General features: G+C 39.5%; 1 protein-coding gene across 2 annotated transcripts in view; it reads right to left on the reverse strand.

Annotated features, from left to right (window-relative positions):
- Positions 1 to 21,148, reverse strand: part of GAB3 (GRB2 associated binding protein 3) — an 82,169-nt gene that overhangs the window by 15,886 nt on the left and 45,135 nt on the right. For both annotated transcript variants that reach the window (XM_034949914.2, XM_034949912.2), the window contains exons 5-8: positions 15,286 to 15,341; positions 14,576 to 14,795; positions 12,414 to 12,495; positions 11,193 to 11,295 (exon numbers count right to left, since the gene is read on the reverse strand). In XM_034949914.2, coding sequence (XP_034805805.1) covers positions 11,193 to 11,295; positions 12,414 to 12,495; positions 14,576 to 14,795; positions 15,286 to 15,341 — 461 coding nt within the window. The remainder of the gene's footprint in view (positions 1 to 11,192; positions 11,296 to 12,413; positions 12,496 to 14,575; positions 14,796 to 15,285; positions 15,342 to 21,148) is intronic.

Here is a 21,148-nt window from a genome sequence, read left to right on the forward strand (position 1 = left end):
CTGAACAATGAGAGCACTTGGACACAGGAAGGGGAACATCACACACTGGGATCTGTCGTGGGGCGGGTGGACGGGGGAGGGATAGCATTCAGAGATATATCTAATATAAATGACGAGTTAATGGGTGCAGCACACCAACATGGCACATGTATACATATGTAACAAACCTGCACGTTGTGCACATGTACCCTAAAACTTAAAGTATAATAAAAAAAACTAAAAAATATATAAAAAAAATAAAAAAATAAAAATCTGGTAATACCAACTACGCTGGCAAAGGAGGTGGAGCAACTGGAACTCTCATAAGTTGCTGGTGGGAGTCCAAAATGGTACAGCCACTATGAAAAACATTTTAGCAGTATCTTACAAAGTTAAATAAACAATTGATGACTCAGTTAAACATACATTTGATGATCCAGCAACACCACTTCTAGGTATTTATCCTGGAGCTGGATTTCTCAGCTGTGGCACTAATGACATTTGGGGCTGGATAGTTCTTTGTTGTGAGGGCTGTCTTGTGCATTGTACGATGTATAGCAGGCCCCCTGATTTTTTTCCATTAGATGTCATTAGCACTACCTCCTCCACTCCAAGTTGTGGCAACCAAAAATGTTTCAAGACATTGCCAAATATCCCTTGAGGGTCAAAATCACCACTGTCTGAGAACCACTGATCTAGAGAAATGAAGACGTCTATCCACATAGAAACCTGTCAAATACCACTAAGATCAGAAACAAGGCAAGCATGCCCACTTTTGCTACTTCTATTCAACAAAGCATTGGGAGTTCTAGCCAAAGCAATTAGGCAAGAAAAAGAAAGAAAAGACATTCAAACTGGAAAGGGAGATGTAAAGTAACCTCTATTTGCTGATAATATAACCTTATATATAGATAACCCTAAAAATTATATAAACCCTAAGAATTATATAAAAATATAACCTTATATATAGATAACCCTAAAAAAACACAAAAACTAATAATAAATTAAAATGAACAAATTCAGCAAAGTTGCAGGATATAATATCAATACCCAAAAACCAGTTGCATTTCTATACACTAATAGTGAACAATCACAAAAGGAAATTAAAAAAAAAATTTCCTTTACAATATCATCAAAAAGAACAAAATACTGATCGGAGGAGCCAAGATGGCCGAATAGGAACAGCTCCGGTCTACAGCTCCCAGCGTGAGCGACACAGAAGACGGGTGATTTCTGTATTTCCATCTGAGGTACCGGGTTCATCTCACTAGGGAGTCCCAGACAGTGGGCGCAGCTTTGAAGAGAGCAGTGGTTCTCCCAGCACGCAGCTGGAGATCTGAGAATGGGCAGACTGCCTCCTCAAGTGGGTCCCTGACCCCTGACCCCCGAGCAGCCTAACTGGGAGGCACCCCCCAGCAGGGGCAGACTGACACCTCACATGGCCAGGTACTCCAACAGACCTGCAGCTGAGGGCCTTGTCTGTTAGAAGGAAAACTAACAAACAGAAAGGACATCCACACCAAAAACCCATCTGTACATCACCATCATCAAAGACCAAAAGTAGATAAAACCACAAAGATGGGGAAAAAACAGAGCAGAAAAACTGGAAACTCTAAAAAGCAGAGCACCTCTCCTCCTCCAAAGGAACACAGTTCCTCACCAGCAACGGAACAAAGCTGGACGGAGAATGACTTTGACTAGCTGAGAGAAGAAGGCTTCAGACGATCAAATTACTCTGAGCTACGGGAGGACATTCAAACCAAAGGCAAAGAAGTTGAAAACTTTGAAAAAAATTTAGAAGAATGTATAACTAGAACAACCAATACAGAGAAGTGCTTAAAGGAGCTGATGGAGCTGAAAACCAAGGCTCGAGAACTACGTGAAGAATGCAGAAGCCTCAGGAGCCAATGCGATCAACTGGAAGAAAGGGTATCAGTGATGGAAGATGAAATGAATGAAATGAAGTGAGAAGGGAAGTTTAGAGAAAAAAGAATAAAAAAAAATGAGCAAAGCCTCCAAGAAATATGGGACTATGTGAAAAGACCAAATCTACGTCTGATTGGTGTACCTGAAAGTGATGGGGAGAATGGAACCAAGTTGGAAAACACTCTGCAGGATATTATCCAGGAGAACTTCCCCAATCTAGCAAGGCAGGCCAACATTCAGATTCAGGAAATACAGAGAACGCCACAAAGATACTCCTCGAGAAGAGCAACACCAAGACACATAATTGTCAGATTCACCAAAGTTGAAATGAAGGAAAAAATGTTAAGGGCAGCCAGAGAGAAAGGTCGGGTTACCCTCAAAGGGAAGCCCATCAGACTAACAGCAGACCTCTCGGCAGAAACTCTACAAGCCAGAAGAGAGTGGGGGCCAATGTTCAACATTCTTAAAGAAAAGAATTTTCAACCCAGAATTTCATATCTAGCCAAACTAAGCTTCATAAGTGAAGGAGAAATAAAATACTTTACAGACAAGCAAATGCTGAGAGATTTTGTCACCACCAGGCCTGCCCTAAAAGAGCTCCTGAAGGAAGCACTAAACATGGAAAGGAACAACCGGTACCAGCCGCTGCAAAATCATGCCAAAATGTAAAGACCATCGAGACTAGGAAGAAACTGCATCAACTAACGAGCAAAATAACCAGCTAACATCATAATGACAGGATCAAATTCATGCATAACAATATTAACTTCAAATGTAAATGGACTAAATGCTCCAATTAAAAGACACAGACTGGCAAATTGGATAGAGTCAAGACCCATCAGTGTGCTGTATTCAGGAAACCCATCTCACGTGCAGAGACACACATAGGCTCAAAATAAAAGGATGGAGGAAGATCTACCAAGCAAATGGAAAACACAAAAAGGCAGGGGTTGCAATCCTAGTCTCTGATAAAACAGACTTTAAACCAACAAAGATCAAAAGAGACAAAGAAGGCCATTACATAATGGTAAAGGGATCAATTCAACAAGAAGAGCTAACTATCCTAAATATATATGCACCCAATACAGGAGCACCCAGATTCATAAAGCAAGTCCTGAGTGACCTACAAAGAGACTTAGACTCCCACACATTAATAATGGGAGACTTTAACGCCCCACTGTCAACATTAGACAGATCAACGAGACAGAAAGTCAACAAGGATACCCAGGAATTGAACTCAGCTCTGCACCAAGCAGACCCAATAGACATCTACAGAACTCTCCACCCCAAATCAACAGAATATACATTTTTTTCAGCTCCACACCACACCTATTCCAAAATTGACCACATAGTTGGAAGTAAAGCTCTCCTCAGCAAATGTAAAACAACAGAAATTATAACAAACTGTCTCTCAGACCACAGTGCAATCAAACTAGAACTCAGGATTAAGAATCTCACTCAAAACCGCTCAACTACATGGAAACTGAACAACCTGGTCCTGAATGACTACTGGGTACATAACGAAATGAAGGCAGAAATAAAGATGTTCTTTGAAACCAACGAGAACAAAGCCACAACATACCAGAATCTCTGGGACACATTCAAAGCGGTGTGTAGAGGGAAATTTATAGCACTAAATGCCCACAAGACAAAGCAGGAAAGATCCAAAATTGACACCCTAACATCACAATTAAAAGAACTAGAAAAGCAAGAGCAAACACATTCAAAAGCTAGCAGAAGGCAAGAAATAACTAAAATCAGAGCAGAACTGAAGGAAATAGAGACACAAAAAACCCTTCAAAAAATTAACGAATCCAGGAGCTGTTTTTTTGAAAGGATCAACAAAATTGATAGACTGCTAGCAAGACTAATAAAGAAAAATAGAGAGAGGAATCAAATAGACGCAATAAAAAATGATAAAGGGGATATCACCACCAATCCCACAGAAATACAAACTACCATCAGAGAATACCACAAACACCTCTATGCAAATAAACTAGAAAATCTAGAAGAAATGGATAAATTCCTCGACACATACACTCTCCCAAGACTAAACCAGGAAGAAGTTGAATCTCTGAATAGACCAATAACAGGAGCTGAAATTGTGGCAATAATCAATAGCTAACCAACGAAAAAGAGTCCAGGACCAGATGGATTCACAGCCGAATTCTACCAGAGGTACAAGGAGGAACTGGTACCATTCCTTCTGAAACTATTCCAATCAATAGAAAAAGAGGGAATCCTCCCTAACTCATTTTATGAGGCCAGCATCATCCTGATACCAAAGCCGGGCAGAGACACAACAGAAAAAGAGAATTTTAGACCAATATCCTTGATGAACATTGATGCAAAAATCCTCAATAAAATACTGGCAAAACGAATCCAGCAGCACATCAAAAAGCTTATCCACCATGATCAAGTGGGCTTCATCCCTGGGATGCAAGGCTGGTTCAATATACGCAAATCAGTAAATGTAATCCAGCATATAAACAGAACCAAAGACAAAAACCACATGATTATCTCAATAGATGCAGAAAAGGCCTTTGACAAAATTCAACAACCCTTCATGCTAAAAACTCTCAATAAATTAGGTATTGATGGGACGTATCTCAAAATAATAAGAGCTATCTATGACAAACCCACAGCCAATATCATACTGAATGGGCAAAAACTGGAAGCATTCCCTTTGAAAACTGGTACAAGACAGGGATGCCCTCTCTCACCACTCCTATTCAACATAGTGTTGGAAGTTCTTGCCAGGGCAGTTAGGCAGAAGGAAATAAAGGCTATTCAATTAGGAAAAGAGGAAGTCAAACTGTCCCTGTTTGCAGATGACATGATTGTATATCTAGAAAACCCCATTGTCTCAGCCCAAAATCTCCTTAAGCTGATAAGCAACTTCAGCAAAGTCTCAGGATACAAAATCAATGTACAAAAATCACAAGCATTCTTATACACCAATAACAGGCAAACAGAGAGTCAAATCATGAGTGAACTCCCATTCACAATTGCTTCAAAGAAAATAAAATACCTAGGAATCCAACTTACAAGGGATGTGAAGGACCTCTTCAGGGAGAACTACAAACCACTGCTCAAGGAAATAAAAGAGGATACAAACAAATGGAAGAACATTCCATGCTCATGGGTAGGAAGAATCAATATCGTGAAAATGGCCATACTGCCCAAGGTAATTTACAGATTCAATGCCATCCCCATCAAGCTACCAATGACTTTCTTCACAGAATTGGAAAAAACTACTTCAAAGTTCATATGGAACCAAAAAAGAGCCTGCATCGCCAAGTCAATCCTGAGCCAAAAGAACAAAGCTGGAGGCATCACGCTACCTGACTTCAAACTATACTACAAAGCTACAGTAACCAAAACAGCATGGTACTGGTACCAAAACAGAGATATAGATCAATGGAACAGAACAGAGCCCTCAGAAATAACGCCGCATATCTACAACTATCTGATCTTTGACAAACCTGAGAAAAACAAGCAATGGGGAAAGGATTCCCTATTTAATAAATGGTGCTGGGAAAACTGGCTAGCCATATGTAGAAAGCTGAAACTGGATCCCTTCCTTACACCTTATACAAAAATCAATTCAAGATGGATTAAAGACTTAAGCGTTAGACCTAAAACCATAAAAACCCTAGAAGAAAACCTAGGCATTACCATTCAGGACATAGGCATGGGCAAGGACTTCATGTCTAAAACACCAAAAGCAATGGCAACCAAAGCCAAAATTGACAAATGGGAACTAATTAAACTAAAGAGCTTCTGCACAGCAAAAGAAACTACCATCACAGTGAACAGGCAACCTACAAAATGGGAGAAAATTTTCGCAACCTACTCATCTGACAATGGGCTAATATCCAGAATCTACAAAGAACTCAAACAAATTTACAAGAAAAAAATGAACAACCCCATCAAAAAGTGGGCAAAGGACATGAACAGACACTTCGCAAAAGAAGACATTTATGCAGCCAAAAAACACATGAAAAAATGCTCACCATCACTGGCCATCAGAGAAATGCAAATCAAAACCACAATGAGATACCATCTCACACCAGTTAGAATGGCAATCATTAAAAAGTCAGGAAACAACAGGTGCTGGAGAGGATGTGGAGAAATAGGAACACTTTTACACTGTTGGTGGGACTGTAAACTAGTTCAACCATTGTGGAAGTCAGTGTGGCGATTCCTCAGGGATCTAGAACTAGAAATACCATTTGACCCAGTGATCCCATTACTGGGTATATACCCAAAGGACTATAAATCATGCTGCTATAAAGACACATGCACACGTATGTTTATTGCGGCATTATTCACAATAGCAAAGACTTGGAACCAACCCAAATGTCCAACAATGACAGACTGGATTAAGAAAATGTGGCACATATACGCCATGGAATACTATGCAGCCATAAAAAATGATGAGTTCATGTCCTTTGTAGGGACATGGATGAAATTGGAAATCATCATTCTCAGTAAACTATCGCAAGGACAAAAAACCAAACACCGCATGTTCTCACTCATAGATGGGAATTGAACAACGAGAACACATGGACACAGGAAGGAGAACTTCACACTCTGGGGACTGTTGTGGGGTGGGGGGAGGGGGGAGGGATAGCATTGGGAGATATACCTAATGCTAGATGATGAGTTAGTGGGTGCAGCGCACCAGTATGGCACATGTATACATATGTAACTAACCTGCACATTGTGCACATGTACCCTAAAACTTAAAGTATAATAATAATAAATAAATAAAAAAGAAAAAAAAGAACAAAATACTTAGGAATAAATTTAACCAAGGAGGCAAAGACTTATACATTGAAAACTGTAAGAAAGAAAGTAAAGGAGACATAAGTAAATGAAAAGATATCTGTGTTCATGAATTGAAAGACTTAATATTGTTAACATGATAATATTATGCAAAACGGTTTGCAGATTCAAAGCATTCCCCATCAGAATTCCAATGGTCTTTTTTTGCAGAAATAAAAAACCCTGTCCTTAAAGTTCACATGTAATATTAAGTGACCCTTAAATGACAAATCAATCATAAAAAAGAAGAACAAAGTTGGAAGACTCATACTTTCTGATTTCATAGCTTACTACAAAGCTACACTAATCAAAACATTGTGGTACTGGCATAAGGATAGACATATAGACCAAGAAATAAACCCTTGCATATATTGATTTTCAACGAGATTTTCAATGAGAGCGCCAGGACCATTCGACATGGAAAGGATAGTCTAGACTTTCCAACAAATGGTGCTGGGAAAACTGAATGTCCACAAGCAAAAGAATGACGTTGGACTCTAACTTTATACCACATACAAAAATTAACTCAAAAAAGATCAAAGATCCAAACATAAGAGCTAAAACTATAAAACTTTTAGAAGAAAACATAGGAGAGAATCTTCATGACATTGGATTTGGCAATGATTTCATGGATATGACGCCAAAAGCAAGGCAATAAAAGGAAAGAAAATTTTGACTTCATCAAAATAAAAAACTTCTGCGCATCAAAGGACACTATCAAGAGAGTGAAAAGACAACCCACAGAATGAGAGAAAATATTTGGAAATCATGTATCTGATAAGGGGTTAACATCCAGAATATATTTTAAAAATTCCTATAACTCAACAACAAAAAAAGAAACAACCTAACTTAAAAATATGCAAAGGACTTGAATAGACAGTTCTCCAAAGAAGATATATAAATGGCCAATAAGTACATAAAAAGATGTTCATTAATCATTAGGGAAATGCAAATGAAAACCACAATGAGATACCAATTCACACCCGTTAGGATACCGATTATAAAAAATGATAAATAGGTCGGGCGTGATGGCTCATGCCTGTAATCTCAGCACTTTGGGAGTCCAAGGCAGGCGGATCACATGAGGTCAGGAGTTCGAGACCAGCCTTGCCAACATGATGAAACCCCATCTCTACTAAAAATGCAAAAATTAGCCGGGCATGGTGGTACACGCCTGTAATTCCAGCTACTCAGGAGGCTGAGGCAGGAGGATTGCTTGAACCTGGGAGGCAGAGGTTGCAGTGAGCCGAGCTTGCACCACTGCACTCCAGCCTGGGCAACAGAGCGAGACTCTGTCTCCAAAAAAAAAGATAAATAAAAATTGTTAGGATGTGGAGAAATTGGAACCCTTGTGCATTACTGGCAGCAATGTAAAATGGTGCAGTCACTGTGGAAAACAAGTTTGGTGGTTCCTTAAAAAGTTAAGCATAGAATTACCATATGATCCAGAAATTCCACTTCTACATATATATATACAAACAAATTGAAAGCAGGAAGTCAAGCACACACTTGTATGCCAATGTTTATAGCAGCATTATTCATAATAGACAATGGTAGGAACAACCCTAAATGCCCATTAGCAGATGAATGGATGAACAAAATGTGGTCTATACAGTCAAATACTACTCAGCCTTAAAAAGAAATGAAATTCTGTTGTATCCTACAATATGGATGAATCTTGAAAACACTAGATGAAATGAAAGAAGACAAACACAAAAGGACAAATATTGTATGACTTCACTTATATGAGGTACCTAGAACAGGTAAGTTCATAGAGACAGAAAGTAGAGCTTTACTACAAGAAAAATATTTTTCAAAAACTGTAAAAGAAAGCATCTAACAGTTCTAATTGCCTAAAAACTTGAAAAAAATCCAAATGTCATTCCATGGGTGAGGGGACAAACAAGATATGACACATCCATATGCTTGAACACTGCTCAGCAATAAAATGGAAAGAGCTGTTAATACATGTAACAATGGATGAATTTCAAAAAAACCATTCTGAGTGAAAGAAGCCAGTTTTAAAAGGTACCGTATGATTCTATTTTTGTGGCATTCTTGAAAGGACAATACTATAGTCATGAAGAACAGATCAATGGTTGCTAGGGGTTACAGGTGAAGGGAGGATGTGGCTCTAAAGAGGTAGCATGAGGGATTTTGGAACCGTTGTGTACTCTGATCATGGTGGTGGTTATGCAAATCTCTATATATGTTCAAACTCACAGAACTGCACACCAAGAGAAAGTCAATTTCACTGTATGATGTAAAAATGATCTAAAAACGTAAAAGTATTGTAATACCATAATCAAAAAATTAATGTGAGATTTAAGAGGCTAGAACTCTACTATAAAAGCCTTACAAAGCTGTTGAAATCAAAGGGCTTGAAAAAGTGATACAGAAGAAATCCCATATAATAAAATTATGTTTATTCTTCTAAATTTTCTATAATTTCACAAACATTTAAAGAAGGATATATGGCAAAACTTGTATTTCAGTAAGGCAAAACCGTGTTTCAGCCCCTGGCCTTAATCACTACATTCAGATCAGAACTTGCCCTTAAAGAGAAAAAAAAAATTAACATATATACTTATGCACAAAATCAAAGTCAAATCATACTAGGTTTGACTACCATATTGGGCTGTTATGTGGCACAAGTGAAATAACGTAAATCAAAGTCATGTGAAACTGTCTTATTACTAAAGTTTAAAAAAACACAATTGAACAAGATGGGATAGCCTTTAAACATTTTTATACGACAGTTCCCAGATCATAGCTACTATCAGCCAGTGTTCTGGGTTCTTAATCTGCTGTGTCATGTTGCCTACTAATACACAGAGACAGTCATTGATCAGTGATTATAAACCTAGGTAAACAAACGATTCTTAGCTTTGTTGTTAATGAAACACTGATCTTCCTCTGTTTTTTTTTTTTTTTTTTTTTTTTTTGAGACAGAGTCTGGCTCTGTCGCCCAGGCTGGAGTGCAGTGGCGTTATCTCGACTCACTGCAAGCTCTGCCTCCCGGGTTCATGCCATTCTCCTGCCTCAGCCTCCCAAGTAGCTGGGACTAAAGGCGCCCGCCACCACGCCCGGCTAATTTTTTGTATTTTGTATTTTTAGTAGAGAAGGGGTTTCACCGTGTTAGCCAGGATGGTCTCGATCTCCTGACCTCGTGATCCGCCCGCCTCAGCCTCCCAAAGTGCTGGGATTACAGGCGTGAGCCACCGCGCCCAGCCAACACTGATCTTTCTCACAACATCAAAGATCAGAAATGAACTGTTGGTATCTGGAATGACTCTGTACTTGCTTCCATTGGGTTTTAGATTCACTTCCTTTTTCTGTTCTCTGGAGACAGAGCACAGCTGTTAAGCATCATTTTATAAGAGTGTTTTCTTCTAGAAATTTCCCAAGGGCCATTACTAAGTGTCAGAAATATTGGGAAGACCATAACAGATTTGTATATGAGTCACTTTGCATCTGCATACGGTTAAGTGCACTTACAGCATGATTTGAATAAAATAAGAAGGTAAAATGAAGCATTTAATTATAGCTTAACTGGAGATTACTATTTTTAGATTTTCAGTTGCTGATTATCCTTGCATATAGGAAGGCAGAACTGTCTTCTCAAGAGTATATTGTCACAGAGCCTTGAACATTGTCCTTCTAAGATCTCTTTTCAAAATTTCGTAGTTCAAACAGAAGCTCTCTCTTGAGTTCCCTACATTTCTAAATTGCAGAACAGGCACTGTCATGGCTAAAGTGTCTGCTAATTGCCAGAGGTGCTAAAAGTCCCTCTCCATCTTCAAAAAGCCCATGTTCTCAATAGCATCCAAGATGAAGAGAATAGAAGGAACAACAGGCTAGAAGGGAAACATCAGGACTCTTTAACTGCAAATGGTTAATCAAGTCTCCATCCACTCAGGTCTATAGAAAGACCCATAATAGGAATCTTCCAGAGGCTAAGATACACTCACAGTCCAGGGCACTGTACCTTTCCCAATGGGACTCTAAGTGATTCATCCTCCAGGAAGGTTCAGAAGCAGTCAGGACAGGGCCACCAGGTGTTCTGGTGGAAGGGACCATGTAATATGTTGAGTTTTTACAATTTGAACTCTGGACATCCAGAGAACTACAAACCTATTGGGGTCAAACAGGACATCACAGCCTTGGTGAAAAGAATTGCTGGCATTTCCATTTTCAAATTAAGCAAGCCTCAGCCCTGAGCTATCTTGAAATACTGCAATCTCAAAATGGTATGAGGAGTTGAATGTTGCAGGAAAGAAAGTCAACTTCAAATGGATTTGTTCCAAGTCTAGAAAAGCTTGTGGCCTGGTTTTACGATCAAGTGGTTGTTTTAAAATTGCACAGGGCTTACTGAAGGATGTGTTTCCTTTACAATGAGCTCATAAGACTACAGATTGGGGTGAAGGATAAGAAGAGTGTGAAAAATATAAGATTACCATTTCGATGTAGCTTTCTTCGTCTTCTCTGGAAACAGGATTAGCAAAAAATCTTGCAGAATTAATACCATTTCTTTCTGGAGAGAGAAAGCTGGTTCGACTGCTAAGAATAAAAATATAGATGAGGTCAAAGCAATGTCTTACAGCTGCTCTGAAAGCTGGCCAGGAACTAACATGGCCCTCATGGGGTTTCAGCCCTCCTCTTCCAGACACAACTTCCTTCCGGCCAAAGCAATTCCTGAAGAGGCAGAAAATGCCCAACAGTTTCTGCTCCACTTTGGGGCAAATGGCTCCCAATTCACAAAGGCTGCTTTTTCTCAGGCCCTCTATGTGACACAGCTCATGAGCTTTCTAAACGGACGAGGGCATCATATCATTTAGCAAAAAAAAAAAAAAAAAAAAAAAAAAAAAATACTCCTTTGGGGCTTTCTTGTTTCTATTCAATGTAAGGAAAAGTGAGGAAGTATGGCCATTCCTCTGATAGGACACAAGACTGCCAATCAACTCCCATCCTTCTCCTGAGTCAGAAGCATGAGCTGAGTCACAGTCTTGGCTGGAAATACAGCTCATTGCAGAATTCTGCTTTACAATGCAATTGTGTTTTGTGTCATTTAGAGTGAACCGAGAAACTCCTGAGCCAAGCTCAGGACTAAAAATGCAACTTCTAAAAGGTGAGATGAAAGGGTGCAATTACATTTTGAAGTCTGTCTACCCAGCCCGTGAACCTGGGAACTCCCTTGTCCTACCCCATTCACAAAGTTGGGCTTGGGCCATAGCCGGTTCCACTGAGACTGGGGAACACAATTCTCTCTCCCCAGGAAATCTGAATTGGCACTGAAAAAGAGCCCATCTGTTGGTACTGGAGTTGTAGCATGCAAACAAGTTCAGGGGGTATGGTACAGCTATCTTTGACCATGAGGATTGTGCAATAGAAAAGAATACTGCAAAGACAAAGGAATGCACAGATGTGAAAAGTGAAGCAGAAGTGAGTAGATTCCTTGGGTTCCCAACAGCACACTAGTTCCTGATTCCAGGATCCTGGGAGACCCAGACATATTCCTTCCTTTGTGATCCATAAAACAGCTCTTGCTCTCGATAATAAACCTCACCCCTCCTTTGGCTTAAGCTAGATCAGGTGGGCTTCAACTACATTTAATCAGAGGCCTAACACACACCGGGGTGTCTGTGCTGGATGAGGCTCTTTTGAGCAATCAGTCTTACCAAGGCACAGTGCGGGTCCTGGTAAGAGATGCATGTTCCCGGATGATGGAGAGGTTTCTCAGGTCCAGAGGAGGTGGCCGTGCTACAAGACAGTGTGCAACATCCAGGAGGTCAAGGCCAGAATCTAAAGACTGTAAAACTATGACATTTCACTTTCCCAGCACACCAAATCCACATTTACTAACAGGCAGCACTGATGATGAGGGTGAATTTCACTGTCCTCCTCTTCCCTGCCTCACTGGGAGTAAAGACAAATACTGAGCAAATGGTCACATTACCTGCTGGAGGTAACAACGTGGCAAGGCATTATTAAGAAGTCTCTGTATATCACGCGTGCTTCTAGGTGTCGAAGGCACAGGATGAATAAAGCAGATGAAAGTCTCTGACCTTGTGGAATTGCAACATCTATTACCTCACACCCGATGTGTCTGAAGTGGAAATGTTACCTTTCTTATCACAGGCAGAGATGATCACCCAGGTCCTAGTCTTCCCCACCTACAATCCATTGTCCACCTGATGATCCTTCTGCCTAGAACATTCTGTCCCATCTCTTTGCCTCCAGACAAGATCAGGCCCCACAGCCTGGGGTCTCAAGTTCTTGTACTTACCCTTCACAGCACAGCCCCAGTTTGTGATAATACACTCATCTATGATTTATCTGGACCTAAACTGTGCTCCAGGAGAATAGGGGTATATCTGGTTTGTTCACTGCAGTAGTCTCGGCACCTAGAAAAGCACTTGGTATCTGCCCCAACCCTTATTCCACCTCAGTGGCCCATCTTCTTGAGTTAGTCCTGGCCCAGGTATCCACCTTTGCATCCACTCATTAAGTCTCCAACCCTGAGTCTGTCAGACATCTTCTGTTGCCTATCACAAGGTCCTGCAGAGCTGCACTGTCCATTGTCGTGACAACTAGCCACACGTGCCCATTTAGACATATATGTACATTTATTAAAATTAAATACAATTTAAAATGTAGTTCCTCAGTCACACTAGCCAAATTTCAAGGGTTCAATAGCCATTATCTCCAACATCACAGAAAGTTCTGTTGTTGTTTAATTGTTTCTGACCAGAATTAATGGCTATTTCCTCTGAACCTCATAAGACAGGGTCTGTTCTCCTATTTAGCACTGATTTCATAATTCTATTTCATGGTCCAGGTGGATTTTACATATCTTCCTCCCCCTCAGACTGAAGAACCCTCCTTGCTTCCTCATCTTTGTATCCCACCCAGTGCCCACCACAGCAATACATATGCAGCGCATGCATTGTAAATGTATAAATGTATTTTGACTGAAATTTAAGGGAATATGCCTGGAGTAGACCAGGCATGAGTAGGGGTCTTAGTTGGCAGCTTTGGGCACAGCCACCTGAAGTGACTTTTTTTGCTTTCTAAAGGGCAAAGAGAAGTTGGAATGCACGAGAGATCAGTCATTCTACCAATGCTTCCTTGTAATCACACAGCCAACTGGGAAGGGGAGGATGAGCAAGAATGAAGTTAAAAAGTCACTCTGACCTGCTCTTCCTCTTTCCCTCTTTTCCTATCTATCTCTCTGTCTGTCTGTGCTGCTTAGCAAACCAGAGAAGCTGCCTGGGAGTAAGACAGAAGCTGCAAGGCACCCCGCGCACAGAGGAGTCAGCCTGCTCATTGCCAAAATCCTCTTCTATCCCTGAATACCTCTGCTGACGGGCATGCACAGAACGATGAGTGATAAACTGCATGTGACTGGGTCTGACCTTCAGGAATTGGTGTCAAAGGCTATTCCTGACTGCCTTACAGAGGCTGGCACTATGATTACATTCAAGTGCTGTCTAATGAGGAGATGCCAGGTGGGATTCCATTCTAATCCACCATCACTTATTCCTGGGCCTTTGTTAGGGAAACAGCCAAAGACGAGCCCTCTGGAATGAACTTGGCTTTGTCAGCTGTATTTGCAAGGCCACAGTGCCTGTAAGTCTCCCGACTCCTATTATCATGACAATCTGGGGCAGCAAGGTGCCCCAGCCCTTCCTATTCCAACCCGGCCACTTCTTTCCTGACCTTATACTTTCCGGCCCTCTGGGGTGGTTTCTCTAGGTCTTCCTTTACAGAAACCTTTTCTATGCGACCACTGGAACCTTGCTCCCCTACCCCTGTACAGCAGGCCTGGTCAAGTGCTTACATTTCCTCTGAGGCTTGAGATCTCTATTCACTGGGGGAGGTTCCAGGTTTGCAGGCAGCTCAGGCAACGGGCTTGAGATGCTTCCTGAGTTCATTGGAATGTAGTCATCAGGGCTGCAGTGGGGTCCAAGACCAGAGGCACCAGCCTGGGGGCTCATGGGCACATAGCTGTCTTCGATACTGGCTGAAGCTGTGGGGTACATCGGGGAGAACCTGCATGGCTGCAAAAGAATAGATACAGATTGGGAACCACAGACCAGTCATGGAAACTGCTATCAGAAGGCGGCCAAAGCTGTACATATGGTTTCAGTTCCAAATTATCCAAGTATAACTCTGAACTTCCTCAGCAAAGTCAGACAAGCCTCTAGCTCAAGTTCTGCCTCTGGACTTATCGTTTTAGTATAGGCGATAACTCTCCAAGATCTGACACTGGAAGACAGAGGGTTATGAGTTTATGCAAATGCTTTAAGCATAAAGTGATGCCTTAAGTAGCTATACCAAGTTGAGCAAGTGTCTGAACCATTAGAATCAATAAGGCCCTTATAGAACACCAAGTCCTGTAGTTCCCAAGCAAGTTCAAGTCTTCAGGGGAGACTGGAAGATTCCTCAGAGACTCAGAGTGCTGAATCTTAAAGATTTCAAGGGAATATACATAGATCAAGCTGTTTTTGGTAAAATTGATGCTTAAAAGAACCTGAATGTTGAACTTACCAAATTCAAACTAAGCCGCTTGTCTCGGTGTCTTAAGGATTGGCCTTCTACATCAGCTGCAAGAAATAAGCCAAGGTGGTGAGAAATGCAGAACAATATCAACTGAACTAGAGTCCAGAGAGGCAGAGAAGCATAACACAACAGTTGCTATTAGAGTCTAGCTGGGCAGTCAGAACACATTTCCCCAACAGATGAAAAATCAGACCAGATTTTGAAGAAGTTTCTAGCCAATGGTTTGAGTTCTCTCTGTGAAATAGGAGGAGATATAGCAAGTAATTAACAAATGTTTGTTGCATTTATTACATAAATCTTCTGAACTGGAGGCAGAACTGGAGGTTTGAGGAGAGGAGAGAGGTTTGAAATATTCCTTGTAATGAGCAGGAGAACAGGGTGAACAGAGAAATGATTGCCTTGTGGAGCAGCATTAAGGGCCCAATTGAGGTCTGTGACCAGAAAAGCTACTCAGGTAGACGCATGGAGAGAAAGGACATTTGGAGTTATCCAGGATTAGAAACTCATCAGATGGATGCAAGAAAGAGTGTGATATTAAAATTTAGAATAATTTAGACCATAAGAGTAGATGAAACTATCTAGGTTGCAAGTGTTGAGAAAAGTACAAAACTCTAGAGAATCCTAAGACTCAAAGAACTAAGAGATAAGTCAGTGAAGTATCTTGAGAAAGAGCAACCATAGATTAATGAGGAAACTTGGGGGTATGGTGCCATGAAAGCCTCAGGAAGGAAAGAATGGCCAACAGTGTTGAGTGGTGCAGAGAAGTTCAGCAAGTGCTCCCAGCATGTGGTGGCCAGAGCAAAGTGGCCCTCAGCCCTCAGCCCTCAAGAGCTTGGAGGTGTGAAAAGTCAGGAGGCCTCTAAGAAATAAACTTAAAATTCGACAACATCTTAAAGTGCAAGGACAACTCCCAGCTCAGAAAAGATGTGACAGAGACTGATGGAATTAAGCATATATATTATATATACATATATGTGTATGTATATATGTATATATCTATGCTTACATATGCTTAAAGATGTACAAGTACTGGTTAAGAACTACTCTGAAGTCAGACTGTCTAGTTATAAATCCCTACACCACCATGTATTAGCTGTATGGCACTAGACAAGTTACTTACCCTCTCTATGTCTCAGTTTCCTATTTGTAAAGTGAAGCCAATAATAGAACCTATTTCATAGGACTTCTGGAAAGGACATAGAACACTGCCTAGAACACAGAAAGTACTTAATAATTCTTAGAAACTATTATGGAATAATTTCTTATCGTGGGACTTGCATGTGTTAACTTGCCCTTAACTCCCTTTCCACTAGCAGACCCTTTTGAAGTCATCAAATAACATAAATATAGAGAAAACTCTGAATCAAAGACAGAGGTATAATCCATGTGCCAGATAATTTAAGAGATTCGTGACAGATAGAATGCAGATGGGATCAGAGTAAAGGAAGGCACTTTTTCTCTTATATGACAGCATTCATTGCAAGCTTCCTGAAATGCCCTTGGGCCTTAAGGGAACATGGGCAGACAGTACTCCCCATGGCCTGGGGTGGTGGTAGCTATGGAGTGAGGCTCCGCCTTATATTGGGAAAAACCTAAACACTACACAAGAAAACTATTAGAACTAATACACAAATTCAGTAAAGTTGCAGGCCACAAAATCAACATAGAAAAATCAGTAGCATTTCTATATGCCAACAGTGAACAATCTGTAAAAGAAATTAAAAAGTAATCCCATATACAATAGCCACACAAAAACTTAAATACCTAGGAATTAACTTAACCAAAGAAGTGAAAGACCTCTATAATGAAAACTATGAGACAATATTGAGGGAAATTGAAGAGTACACCAAAAAATAGAAAAATATTCCATGTTCATGTACTGGAAGAATCAACATTATTAAAATGTCCATACTACCCAAAGCAATCTACAGATTCAATGCAATCCCTACCAAAATACCTATTAAAGTCTTCACAGAAATAGAAAAAAAATCCTAAAATTTGTATGGAACCATAAAAGACCCAGAATAGCCAAAGCTATCCTAAGCAAAAAGAACAAAACTGGAAGAATCACATTACCTGACTTCAAATTATACTACAGAGCTATAGTAACCAAACAGCATGGTACTGGCATAAAAACAGACACATAGACCAATGGAACAGAATAGAGAACTCAGAAACAAATCCACACACCTACAGCAAACTCATTTTTGACAAAGGTGCCAAGAACATACACTGGGAAAAAGATAGGCACATAAATAAATGGTGTTGGGAAAACTGGATATCCATACACAGAATAATTAAACTAAGACCCCTATCTCTCACCATATACAAAAATCAAATCTAAATGGATTAAACACTTAAATCTAAGACATCGAACTATAAAACTACTACAAGAAAACATTAGGGAAAAAACGCTAAGGCATCAAACTATAAAACTACTACAAGAAAACATTAGGGAAAATCTCGAAGACATTTGCCTGGACAAAAAAATTCTTCAGCAGTACACCAAAAGTACAGACAACCAAAGCAAAAATGGACAAATGGGATCACATGAACTTGAAAAACTTCTGCCCAGCAAAGAATACAATCAACAGAGTGAAGAGACAACCCACAGAATGGGAGAAAATATTTGCAAACTACCCATCTGACAAGGGATTAATAAACAGAATATTTAAGAAGCTCAAACAACTCTATAGGAAAAAAGTCTAATAATCTGATTAAAAGATGGAACAAAGATTTGAATACACATTTCTCAAAAGAAGACAAACATATGACAAACAGGCATATGAAAAGGTGCTCAATGTTACTGATCATCAGAGAAATGCAAATCAAAACTGTCTCAAAAGAGACATACATGCAGCCAACAAGGATACAAAAAAGCTCAACATCATTGATCACTAAAGAAATGTAAATCAAAACCACAATAACATGCCATCCCACACCAGTCAGAATGGTTATTATTAAAAAGTCAAAAAATAACAGATGCTGGTGAGGTTGCAGAGAAAAGGGAATGCTTATAAACTGTTTTTGGGAATGTAAATTAGTTCAACCATTGTGGAAAACAGTGTGGTGATTCCTCAAAGACCTAAAAACAGAAATACCACTCAACCCAGCAGTCCCATCACTGGATATATACTCAAAGGAATATAAATCATTATAACATAAAGACATATGCACGCATATGTTCATTTCAGCACTATTCACAATAGCAAAGACATGGAATCAACCTAAATGCCCATCGATGACAGTTTGGATAAAGAAAATGTGGTCCATATACACCATGGAATACTATGCAGCCATAAAAAATAATGAGATCATGTCCTTTGCAGGAACATATACAGAGCTGGAGGCCACTGTCCTTAGCAAACTAACGCAATAACAGAAAACCCAATACCACATGCTCTCACTTATAAAAGTCAGAGCTAAATGATGAGAACACATGGACACATAGAGGGGAGCAATAGACACTGGGGCCTATTGGAGGGCAGAGGATGGTAGGAGGGAAAGGATCAGAAAAAATAACCAATGGATACAAGGCTTAATACCTGGGTGATGAAATAGTCAACAAACCCCTATGACACAAGTTTACCTATTTAATAAACCTGCACATGTACCCCTGAACTTAAAACAAAAGTTAAAATAAAAAATATATTTAAAAACTGCAATGAGATTATCATCTCACCCCAGTTAATATGGCTTATATCCAAAAGACAGGCAATAACAAATGCTTGTGAGGATGTGGAGAAAAGGGAACCTTTGTACACTGTTGGCAGGAATGTAAATTAGTACAACCACTATGGAGAAGTTTGGAGGTTCCTCAGAAAACTAAAAATCAAGCTACCATAGATCCAGCAATCCCACTGCTGGGTATATACCCCAAAGGAAGGAAATCAGTGTATCAAAGAGATACCTGCACTCCTATGTTTGCTGCAGCAGTGTTCGCAGTAGCCAAGATTTGGAAGCAACCAAAGTGCCCATCGACAGATAAATAGATAAAGAAAATGTGGTACATATATACGATAGAGTACTCTTCAGCCATAAAAAAGAATGAGATCCCATCATTTGCAACAACACGGATTGAACTGGAGGTCATTAAGGAGGCTAAGTGAAAGAAGCCAGGTACAGAAAGACAAATGTCACATGTCCTCACTTATTTGTGGAATCTAAAAATCAAAACAATTGAACTTATGGGCATAAAGAGTGGAAGAATGGTTGCCAGAGGCTGGGAAAGGTAGCCAGGGTGGGGGGCTGTGGGGGAAGTGGGGATGGTTAATAGATACACAAATTCATTAGACAGAATAAGACCTAATATTTGACCACACAACAGGGTGACTATAGTCAATAATAACTTAATTGTACATTTTTAAATAACAAAAAGAGTGTAATTGGATTGTTTGTAACATGAAGAACAAATGCATGATGTGATTATTTCACATTGTATGCCTGTATCAAAACATCTCATGTACCCTGTAAATATATACACCTACCATGTACCCACAAAAATTAAAAAGAAATAAGAAACTATAAAAGCAAGAGCAAACCAAACTGAAAAATAGTATAAGGAAATAAATAATAAAGATCACATCAGAACTACAGAAAAAGTTCGTTCTTCAAAAAGATAAACAAAATCAATAAACCACTAGACTAAGTGGTTTAGTCACTTAGTCAGTAACTAGAGTAAGAAAAAGCGAAGAATGCTCAGATAAATAAAATTAGAACTGAAAAAGGAGGCATTACAATAGTTACCAAAGAAATACAAACGGTTATTAGAGATTGTTTTGAACAATTATACATTAACAAATTTGAAAACCCAGAGGAAAAGGATAAATTCCTGGACACGTAAAACCTACCAAGATTGAATCAGAAAGAACTAGAAAACCTGAACAAACCAATAATGAGTAATGAGATTGAATCAATAATAAAAAAAGGTCTCCCAACAAAGTAAAGCCCAGAAACTTGATGGCTTTACTGCTGAATTCTACCAAACATTTGAAGAAGAGGTGACACCAATGCTTCTCAAACTATCCCCTACAAAATGAAGAGGAGAGAATTCTCCCTAACTCATTCTACGAGACCAGCATCACCCTGATACCAAAACCAGACAAGGACACAAGACAAAAAAGAAAACTACAGGCCAGTATCTCTGATGAACATAGATGCAAAATCTTCAACAAAACACCAGGTTTAGTACCTAGGTTATGAAATAATCTGTACAACAAACCCAGTGACACGCATTTCCCTATGTAACAAACCTGCACATGTACCCGAAACCTAAAATAAAAGTTTAAAAAATTAAAAAATTAAAAAATACTAGCAACCTGAGTCAAACAATACATCATAAAGATAATACACCATGATCAAGTGGGATTAATCTCAGAGATGCAAGAATGAGACACATCACATCAACAGAATCAAGGATAAAAACCATATGATCATCTCAATAGATGCATAAAAAGCATTTGATAAAATTCAACATCCCTTCATGATTAAAAAAACTATCAACAAACTAGGCATATAAGGAACATACTTCAAAATAATAAAGGCTATATATGACAAACCCACAGACAACATCATAGAGAATGGGGAAATGCTGAAAGCCTTTCCTCCAAGAACTAGAACAAGAAAAGAATGCCCACTTTCGCCACTTTTATTCAACATATTACTGGAAGTCCTGGCCAGAGCAATCAGGCAAAAGAAAGAAATAAAGATATCCAAATTGGAAAAGAGGAAGACAAATTCTCTCTATTTGCACATGACATAATATTAAATACAGGAAAATTTAAAGATGCTACCAAAAAACTCTTAGAACTGATAAATGAATTTAGTAAGTTTGCAGGATACAAAATCAACA

Source organism: Pan paniscus, chromosome X (assembly GCF_029289425.2).
Source record: "Pan paniscus chromosome X, NHGRI_mPanPan1-v2.0_pri, whole genome shotgun sequence".
NCBI classification, from domain to species: domain Eukaryota; kingdom Metazoa; phylum Chordata; class Mammalia; order Primates; family Hominidae; genus Pan; species Pan paniscus.